Source organism: Eucalyptus grandis, chromosome 7 (assembly GCF_016545825.1).
Source record: "Eucalyptus grandis isolate ANBG69807.140 chromosome 7, ASM1654582v1, whole genome shotgun sequence".
In the NCBI taxonomy this organism is placed as follows: Eukaryota; Viridiplantae; Streptophyta; class Magnoliopsida; order Myrtales; family Myrtaceae; genus Eucalyptus; species Eucalyptus grandis.
This window is the reverse complement of record NC_052618.1, coordinates 34485924-34496641: the sequence shown is the minus strand read 5'-3', so window position 1 is coordinate 34496641 and position 10718 is coordinate 34485924. Positions and strand designations below refer to the sequence as shown.

The 10718-nt window shown below is 35.1% G+C and overlaps 1 protein-coding gene across 1 annotated transcript; it reads right to left on the bottom strand.

Annotated features, from left to right (window-relative positions):
* Positions 1–5324: 5324 nt before the first annotated feature.
* Positions 5325–6536, bottom strand: LOC104453323 (organ-specific protein S2-like). The gene is made up of 3 exons (XM_039316707.1): positions 6475–6536; positions 5755–6303; positions 5325–5705 (listed from the first exon to the last, which is right to left on the bottom strand). Exons 1-3 carry the CDS (start codon positions 6517–6519, stop codon positions 5568–5570), a joined length of 732 nt encoding a protein of 243 aa, XP_039172641.1. The 5' UTR covers positions 6520–6536; the 3' UTR covers positions 5325–5567.
* Between the last annotated feature and the right edge of the window lie 4182 nt (positions 6537–10718).

Sequence of the window (10718 nt, the reverse complement as noted above, 5' to 3'; positions counted from 1 at the left end):
AAATTGATTTTGAATCTAGTGTCGCAAAGTTGACTAATACCGAGTAGACTGTAATTAAGTCCTTCCACCAAGGAGACATTGTTGATGGTTAGGCTTCTAATATTTATGGTTCCACAACCAACGATTCTTCCTTTCTTGTTTCCACCAAAAGAAACTTTTTCACCATTTATTTGGACAAATTTTATAAAGCAGCTAGAGTCTCTTGTCATGTGCCTCGAATAACTACTTTGTCAAAATATCATTTCATCTTTCTTTTGATAGTGACCTGTGATCAAGAAAACAACTTAAGCTTTCTTTGGTACCCACATTTTCTTGAGTTCGGGGGAGTTAGTATTAAACATTGTTTTTGCCCAATCCCTCTTAACGAGTCTCTAGACCTTGGGAGTTCCCTCTCAAAATGTTAGCTGTTACACTTTGAACATTTGAGAGCACTTGACCAACGGGTTTTACAAAAACTTTTTGAAAATGATTTTTGTAAAATGTCTTTATAGGTCTTTGTTTGATCATTTCTCTAACTTTGGGAAAATCAATTAAAGGAATTATTACCTAATGTCATTCTAAACTAGATTTGTTAAAATAAGGTCTTTATACGAAAGAATTTTCTCCAATTTCTCATATCATTTTGAAAACCTTTTTGTGATATTTGGAATATCTTCCTTTAAAAAGAGATTTTCTTTAGAAAGAGAGTTAGAGTTTTCTTTCAAATCAGCAAAATTTTTGTTCAGACTTTCAAACTTCTCTTTCCAAGAAGATTCATGTTGTCTCAGTTTGGAATTTTCCCTCTTTAGCTCAGAAATCCTTTTAAGAAATGTTTTGAGACTAAAACAGAGTTCATCTATATATTTCAAGACTTTAACAAGGATTTTTAAATTGCTAACATCAACTTTTTTGTCTGAGTTTGAATCGAAGTCTGTTTCAAAGTTTGAGTCTGATTCAGATTTGGCCATTAGACATATGTTGGCATATTCTTCATCACTTTCCTCACATTCAGTATCGCTCAATGTTTCTATTTTGAGAGCTTTCTTGTATTTCTCAGTTCTTTCTTTCTTTTTCTTCAACAGAGGGCAATTGGGTCTGATGTGCCAATTTTTCTTGCATTCTAAGCAAATCACGTCTCAGTTCATCCTCAGTTGTTTGTTCTAGAATTTTGAGTGCCTTGCTTCTTCCAGTTGAATCTTCTTCCCTTTCTATTCAACTTCCTGAATTTCCTAATCATGAGTGCTAGTTCTTCATCGTTCATGTCTTCTTCTGAATCTGTATCATCAAAATCATCATTAGATTTTAAAGCAATTGACTTCTTACCTTTGGGATCTTCTTCCTCATTGATTTGCTCCACTTCATATGATTGAACCGTGCCCACAAATTCATCTACTGAAAGAGGCATATTCCTCTTAGTTTCTCTAATTGAAGTCTTCACGTGATTCTGGTCCTTGGAGAGTCCACGCAGCAGTTTATTGACCTTCATTGGTCCTGAGATTGGTTGTCCTTGATATGCCAGGCCGTTTACGATCTCTGTGAAATGACTAAACATATCGGTGATAGATTCTCCAAGCTTCATCTTGAAGGCTTCATACTGTCCAAGTAAAATATTGATTTTCGTCTCCTTTACTCGATCAGTTCCTTCATAGGTAACGTGCAATTTGTCCCAAACTTCTTTCATTGTTTCACAGGAAGAAATTCAATTATACTATGTAGGAGATAAATCATAGTTTAAAGAGTAGATAGCTTTAGCATTAAGAGCTTATCTCTTGGTTAATTTCTATTGTGTCATTTCGCCAGCGTTTGTAACTTCTTTTCCTCTTTCTAAGATTGATGTAACTTTGGGATTGATCTCTTTTTCTACCACATCCCATTCCAAGGAATCTTTCGATCTTAGGAATGCATTCATCTTGTTTTTTCATACATTGTATTCATTCCCACCAAAGTAAGGAGGTTCTGGTGTTGCTTTGGCCTTCAACCAAACTTGGAGTCAAAATACTAGCCATAGATCTTTAGCTCAGAAGTAAAAACACTTCAATATAATGATCACACAGGCTTTGATACCAATTGAAAGGGCTAGTATGAACACCTAAAAGGGGGTAAATAGGTGTTAAAATAAATTTTTACAAGAACATTTGTAAAATACTTTTATGTTGAAACAGAGTCTGAAAGCCAACGAACTTGAGTGAGTTTTGAATCTCTAACGAATAAACAAAATTACGAATAAGTAGAGGAGTTTAGGGAAGAAAATAAAAACACAAGATTTATAGTGATTCGGCTTAATTCAAGCCTACGTCTACTCTTCAGTGTTGACAGCCTGCTGGCTAAATTCCACTATGAATCAAAAGAGATTTTACAGTCACGCAATCTCGACTTCACAGTGTAGAGACTCTTCTACACTTTTCCGAAATCTCACAAATGTTTGCTCTCTCTCTTGAGTACAATTTGAGCTTCAGCAAATGAAACGGCAAAGAACTAGGAAGTTTCAGAATTTGAAAATTTTCTTTCACGCACACTCTCTTTCGGACAACTAGAGAGTTCGCCTTAAATACTCCTTCATCCCTTCACAACCGTTGGCACTTTCCAAAGGAGTTCTTCCCATCTACCGGTTAGACAGAATCAATCAAAGAGATCTCGAGTCGTTTTAAGAATGCGGTAAAAGCCTGTCAATTATGTCCGCTCATACAATTAGGATCTTGGTTTCCATAAGTAGAACCTTCCAAATTTGTTTGCCTTCCAAAACATTTGATTATCGGAATTGATTCCAATAAGGATAATCAATCATATAAGCGCTATATCCAGCCATAAAGTCATCCATGAGCCACATGAATCGAAACCTTGAAGAAATAAAGATAATTTCCCATCTGAATAAGTCTTCATTCTTAAGTATCGTTCAGTCTGGAATCTGTTAGCGTGAGTAGACTTTGATCCTAAAGTCTGTCATTCTTCAGAAAGTCTTGGAGTCTTCAGACTAGATTGTGGAAAGGTATTGTCAACTTCAAAACAATAAAAGAGTTTTCTCCAACACATACAAATGTGTAAGAGCCAACTTTTTACATTCCACCGGAGGCTTATGCTACTATGTCACATATATTGACAACTCCACTAGAAATGTATATGTATATTTTGTGAAAAATAAATTTGTTGTGATTGCTTCTTTTAAAAGATGGAAAGCAAAAGTGGAGAATAAGACTAGCATGAAGATTAAATGTCTAACAGTAGGGAGAATGATAGCAAGGAGTTCGAGTGGTTTTGTACAAGGAATATAAAGAAGATGAAAAGAACCATTCCCAAAAAACCAAAGCAAAATTGAGTTGCTGAGAGGATAAACATGACTCTAAATTGTTGACACATCATTTTAGCCGACAAATCTGATAAAGGCATAAATTCAAGACCCTTAATCGTGACAAGGCCCATTTTTTGGTCAAAAAGAGTCATTTCAATGTTTTTCAAGCTCCATTTCATTTCATTGGTACTTAGGTATCGTTTTTTTAATAAGTGAAAGTTTGACTTTTCGGTTAAACACAAATGTTTGGTTTGCATTTTTAAAAAAATGAAAAAAAAATCATCAATTCTATCTTTAAGAAGTATTATCAAACTTTCAATTCCTAGCTTTGACAAAGAATGATCAAGAGTTGACTTTTTGGTTAAACTAATAACTTTTGACCCTTGATCGAAAAATTGTAAAATTCATTAATTTTGGGTCATTATTAGATTTGATTCCTTCTCAACATTTGATCTAGGGATCGTAATGCATCAAGATTGCAAGCCAATCTTACAAGTTCAAACTTGAAATGGGTAGGCCAATACTCGAGCGCAAGTTTGGCGCCTGACCAATCCTTCGTAAGCAGTGCCAATTAACTTGGTTTAAATCTGATTAGGCCAAATTAACTTAATTTCAATATTAATTTCGGCAAAATCATGGTAATTTGGAAAATTTTGGTCAAATGACAAATTGAGATCGACAAGGTTGGGTGAAGTCAACCCCTTTGACTCGACTTGATTTAGCCCAATTGGGCCAAAGCCCAACTCAGCGCATTGGGATGAATCGAGAGAATTGACCAAGTCCATAGTGCAATTTAAGAGAAATCAAAACAATTGGAAGGCCTTCAGTCGAAGCCAATTAGACCCGACTCATTAGACCGGAGACCAATAAAACCTATTGGGCCCACTTGGTTAAAACACCAAGCCCAATAGCAAAACTATAGTGAAATTAGACAATCAAAAGGCCCCGGATCTAGTCAACCCAAGTTGACCCGATTGGTTCGAAGAAGCACCAGATCACCAGCCCATGGTTGACCGTTTCTCCGTATTCTCCAATAATTGCAAGATTGCCACTTACCTAAATTACCAAATTACCATAACTCATCAATACTTTTGAAGCCCAATCTTGGCCATTCATCATTCCTTCAATCTTGGCCACGCAAGGTGCCATGTCACTTATCCAAGTGTTCTTTTAAGAGCGAGTTAGAGCTATACTTAGCCATGAATGAATTAATCTTAGCCTTGGATTAAATCATGACATGTAGGGTTAAGATAGACTCCTAGGTTAAAATTTGCCTCTAGAGATTAGAGCAAAAGTCTAATTTCATGTAATCATCCAATTATACCTAGGATGAGCATAGTTTCAAAGTCAAGCAGAGTCTTGTGGCCATGGACAGTCGATATGGAGTCCTTAATTGCCATGGCTGGCGACGAGCTTGAGCTTGCGGCAAACATGGCCACTAAGATTCGGAATCTTGTGGCCATGGACTTTCGATCCTGAGTCTTGTTTCCTCTCATCTATATTCACATACTAAAGAAAGCTTCTTCAATTCCTAGAGGTTAGCGACAAGGGAAATTTCTGGCGGTTGAGTGTGAAGTCTTTTCACCTTTTGATATTGTCATATAATCTCTCCCCTTTCAGAATTTTCACAAGATTGGAGAGTGCCACTGTCATGAGCCAAAATTGACTTAAAAATTTGGCGAGTTGCCATTTTTTTCTTACTTTTGTTTTCTTTCCCTATTATTCTATCGTTTCAGCTGTGAGTAGTGGATACAATTTCAGCTCTTATAGTCCTTTTACCTTTATGGATATTAATAGAGTGCATGCTGTTTACTGCTTATTCCCCTTCACCCTTTTCTTCTGTTGGATTTAGTCTAGCTTAAAAGCATGGTCAAGTGAGATTAAGATAGGATGGAACGCGTATTGAATATATTGCCTGGAGGATTCTCCAAATCCGTGTCAGCCTTTGGGATTCATCTTTCTTTGATTCTTGTCTCTCCTCTCGTGATAGTTTCCGGCATTAGTTGGTATCAGAACCGCGGTGCACATTGGAGCAAAGTATATACTGAAAGCACAGGCCTCTTAAATACCCCGTTTTATTTTTTTATCATAGAACTGCACTAGTGCCATAGAACAGACCAGGAGAATTTGCAAGACAATGACAAACCACCACCACAACATGCGACACACCACAATCACCATCGCCGTACATCAGTTCTATTCGAGGTATATACCGGCTTTGTCGACACACATTCACGATACTGCACTAAAATCAAATACCTTACGTGAAGCAGTAACACCTCATCGTCGTCTCTTCTCACCATCACTTCTGGCCATAAGCTGTTACGTCGGGTCTTGGCTCGAATGTATTCACGAATGGCTTCTTCCCTTTGAGTTGAGCATCGTCCCCATAAGCCGTGACATCAGGCCTCGGCTCAAAATCCTCTGCGAACTTCTTCTGTTGGAGCTTGGCATCGTTCCCATAGGCCGTTCCCTCGGCTCAAAATAAGTTGGAGCTTGGCATCGTTCCCATAAGCCGTGACATCAGGCCTCGGCTCAAAATCCTCTGCGAACTTCTTCTGTTGGAGCTTGGCATCGTTCCCATAAGCCGTGACATCAGGCCTCGGCTCAAAATCCTCTGCAAACTTCTTCTGTTGGAGCTTGGCATCGTTCCCATAAGCCGTGACATCAGGCCTCGGCTCAAAATCCTCTGCGAACTTCTTCTGTTGGAGCTTGGCATCGTTCCCATAAGCCGTGACATCAGGCCTCGGCTCAATATCCTCCGTGAATTTCTTCTGTTGGAGCTTGGCATCGTTCCCGTAAGCTGTGACATCAGGCCTCGGCTCAAAATCACCTATGAGTCGTTTATGGTCCTCTAGCTTGTCATCTCCGTGGCAGTCAGCCTCCTTCTTTTCGGGGAGAGAAGTGAGATGAGGTCGATCTGATGCAGGGTTGATCACATGGAGGAGGCCTTCAATTGCTTCTGGCATGGGCTCTTCTTTCATGATGCTCACCCAGTACTCACCCGGGTCTGTCCTAGCAACTGCCGTGCCAGTGAACTGAAAAGGCAAACATAGAAATTTGACAGGTGATGATATAATGTCACGTCAGGGCCATAAAAGGGTCAATCATCCATTGAACAGGAATCTTGGAGAGTTACTAGTTGGTTTGACAGTACTCAACAAAGTGTGATCTGAAGGAGAAGCATGAGAGTGCATGGAAAAGCTTACGATCAGGATGGCGATGAACACCACGAAAGATACTTGAGGATTCATCTCTCTCTGTGTTTGAGCTTCTGTCTTTGAAGGTGAGTATGCTGTTCTAAGTTAGCATTATTTATAGGAGATGTTCCGGAGGATAGAAGGGCCCCTTTTGTTGTTCTTCTTAAAGTGGATGAGATCGGCAGTGACCCCCGATTACAGTAGAATTACACAAGTCTCCTCAAGATGATATTGCATATTGGCCCAAAGTTAAAAAATGATTTGTGCTATTATCCAAAAAAAAAATCTCATCTAGGAAAAATAGAAGGAAACTACATATACATGAGAAAACTTATGCAAAGAATGTTTGAAGAGATGGGCTCTTAAGTGGATATTACGTATTAAATTAGCATGATTATATTTAGGATGCGTTTATTCCGTGAAAAATGAACGATTTGATAAATATTTTCCTACAAATAAGTGATTGTATCATTTATAAAAATGAACGAATAAAATAAATTCCTTCATTCATAAAAATACTTAAACGTAAATTATTATTGATAATGAAATATTCTTCATTAACTAATTATTTCAAATGATTATTTTTAAGAAAATATTTTGTATATTATTTATTTTCCGCAAAACAAATGAGACCTTAATATTGACTAGGCACTTGGGCACTCGCAGCATCTTCGGCTTGACTTGTCTCAAAAAGCTTCTATTTTTGCATAAATTCAAAAAACATGAATAGTTGTGATTGAACAATTTCCAAATGTATTTTTAATAAATGTTGACTTTGCAGATAAATATGTCCATTGGAAATTAACTGTTCCGTCCAATTTAATGGTTGGCTGCTCACGAGACACGTTGCTTCATTGTTCTGATATGAAAATATTCCTTCATTCGGCTACTCCGATTTTCCTATATTTATGTTGAGAGAGTTTGAGAGGTTAAGTAGTATTATGGGGGCATTATTACCTTAAGAAAGTGATTTTACACATCTACTAGCTGAATGATTTTGGTTTCCGTACTATTTGACAATCGCGTCATAATTTTTCAAAAGATTATTTAATTGTTATGATTTTTAAAACTGGATCATTTAAATTATGTCCACGATTATTTCACCAAAAAAGTCTACATATTATTAATTTCTTTGGAGGATTTGATTTTAATTTAATGTCACATAAAATTTTCAGATAAGGAAGACTATTTATATAATTTATGGTGATCAATTTTTCAAAAATTATGAGACTTAATTGATCTAAAATTATTATGCATAAATGATTATTATACAAAAATTATGACATTGTTCGCCTCATTTTCCCTCATCTTGGTAAAGCAAACTACCATAACCACTGGGATTCGCCCCAGTAGCCACCCTTCCAACATGGAAGGGTGGGGTGAGGGGTTCAAATCCCCACCTTCTCAAGGAGGGATGGGGTGGGGACGCGTAAGATTCAGAAGTGGGTTTCGACTCCCACGCCCTGCAAGAGGTAGGGCAAAAGTCTGAGAATGAGTATAGAGTAGAAATAGAGTAGAACTGAAAAAAAAAAAAAAAAACTGCCATGGGTATGAGCGCATGCGAATGGTGTGAAATATGCTTTTAACATTTTTTTTTATTTTCTTTATTTTAATCAACTCAGACGACGTCATTTGCGGAAAAAAGTGGGCTCGATTTTACACTGTTGGCGGAGGACTCAACTCAGCCCCACCGTGATTATACTCTTCCACCTGCTTTTTATTAATTTCCAAGAATGCTCTAGTCAACTTCCAATATAATCTATGAGAAAAGGCGCACACGTTTCACGTGTTCACAAAATATTGACATTTTTTGAAAGATTTTGCAAGATCAATTTAAACGAAAAAGGGCGTTATCACTTTAATATGGAAAAATTGTACACCTACATGTGTAAAGAGAAAAATATTTTTAGATGTGAATTGTTTCTGGTAAGATTGTTTATAATAATCTCTCTCTTTGCTGCTCTAAGTCGTTTCTATTTATAGGAGATGTTTCAAACAATATAAAGGCATCTGGACAATGTACAATTTATATTTGTTGAAACTCTTTACCCTTTGTTATTATTTTTCTTTACAAGGAAGAGACAGCAAGGACTTGGATTTTCATGTTGATGATCTCCCCCGGACGAGGTATTTGGCTTCTTTTTAGAGAGTTTGTGATGTGAATAAGGAAAAATAAAAGAAAACTATTGGATTTCCATGTAAAACATCTATGTAAGGATTGTATGAATGGATGGTTCTCAAGTGAATATTGCACATTGGATTGGCTTGATTATTTTCAACCTTGATTGGGCACTTTGTGCATATTTGACTTCAATTGTCTTAGGAAACTCTCATTTTGCCGAATTTCGAAATTCAAGAAAAGTTGTAACTAAAATATTTTGAAATTTATTTTTAATAACTGTTGAATTTTCTGTGTAAAAAATAACTGTTGATTTACTCAGAAAAGCTATTTCAATTTTCGTGTGTTTTCAGTGAGAGAGTTTGAGAGGCTAAGTTGTATTTTGCGGATTATTACCTTAGGAAAGTGATTTCAAATGCCTTTTAGCCGAACAATTATATTTTCTGTGCTTACTTGTTTTTAACTTCTACTACGCTGACCTGAGAGTTGACATCCAACTATGGAAATTATACGAAATATACTTTTGCAACTACTAAAGTAAAAGGGGGGATATAGGAGCTAAATGAAATCTTTTGGACATATACAACTAATGGATTCACCATTAATAGTGTCATAACTTTGCTATGGCATACGCTTTTGTTGTTTTTACTTTTCAAACGATAAGTTAAACGTCAAAAACTTTTAAAAGCATATCACTTAAGTTATCTCGGCTATTTTCTTGTTAGATATATTGATGACTCTATGAAAATAGAGTTATTTTACATATTTTAGGCAACAAACAATGTAATATTTGTGAGAAAATATTTGAATTTTCTTCTATTTACTCAAAATTTTCTTGTTTATGCAGCATAGTGAGACATGGAGAAAATAAGGGAAAATGGCAAAAAGAAAGAAAGGAAGAATTATGTGATTCAGAAATTCAAAGCGGGAAGCATTAGAAGTTGGATGCAAATAAGGTATTCTATGATTTTTCCCTAATTTAATGCGAAGGCATTGGAAGGTGGATACAAAATTATGGATTATATGATTTATTTCCTAATTTTATTTGAAAAAAAAAGCAATTTATTTGTGATAAGAGTCTTGGATGTATCCTATAAATAAAATAACATTCAGAGCTTGAGGAAGCAGTTAGGTTTTTATATTTATATTTTTTTTCCATTGTTCTGGAAAAATTTTCAAGTATTTTGAAGAGAAGACAAAAAGTGATAAAAAAAATTCTTATTATTTGATTTATGTTGGGTTTAATTTATATTTCCGTTTCTTCTTCTATCATGTTCTAATTTTCTTTTATTAGGGTTACGATGTAGTTTGACCATGATGATATAAATTTCATATTTTTAATATTTTGCATGTGACTTCATTCATGTGAGTTATATATTATTATGCTTAATAATTTTTAGTGGCTGACTATTATTTGAATGATTTGATGTGCATGTTTGAAATTAAGAAGTGATCATATGTAATTATTCCTTATAATATATAACCATAAATTAAATGTGAATAGAGATATATGATGTTATTTGTGCAGCTTTCAGTGATATGATGGTCCAAAAGATTCATTGTAAATCGGGAATGTTAACTAATTTTAATATACTTATATTTATTTAAATTCACATAGAGATATGGTTGATTGATAAATTGAGTAGGTTTGCTATACTTAGACCACTGTCACATGTTTAATGTCGTTCTTGTATGTGTACTAATCTGAAATTCATATCTAGTAATTATGGTGAAATTAGATGCTCTAGCATATTTATTTGATTGATTAACTACATTTAGTTTCAAAATTTTCCTTCTTAAATTGTAAATTTTAATTTATTTTCAATTCTGTTTTGAACTATTAGGTAAATTTTAAAATTAGTCCATTTTTAGTATTTAATAGGTTTATTAATCATTAATCTCTATGGGAAGATTTCATTTCTCATTATTATAGTACTTGTTCAACACATCCATTTGCATTTAGAATTTTATGAACAAATATTACGTGACATTAATTTCCAATGAGTTATATATGAAATTAATGTCACATAAGATTTTCAAGTAAAGAAAAGAGCCTATATTAAGCTTTAAAATTCATAACACTTAAATGATTGTAAAGGTTGAAAGTTATAACATTCATTTTACTTATCTCAAT

What these genes read in the sequence shown, in the direction of transcription:
- LOC104453323 (XM_039316707.1), bottom strand. Translation starts at nt 6,519, where the DNA reads ATGAATCCTCAAGTATCTTTCGTGGTGTTCATCGCCATCCTGATC. An exon ending in TGTTCATCGCCATCCTGATC is followed by an intron (nt 6,304 to 6,474) that starts GTAAGCTTTTCC and finishes TTGCCTTTTCAG; the next exon opens with TTCACTGGCACGGCAGTTGC. An exon ending in GGAACGATGCCAAGCTCCAA is followed by an intron (nt 5,706 to 5,754) that starts CTTATTTTGAGC and finishes GCCAAGCTCCAA; the next exon opens with CAGAAGAAGTTCGCAGAGGA.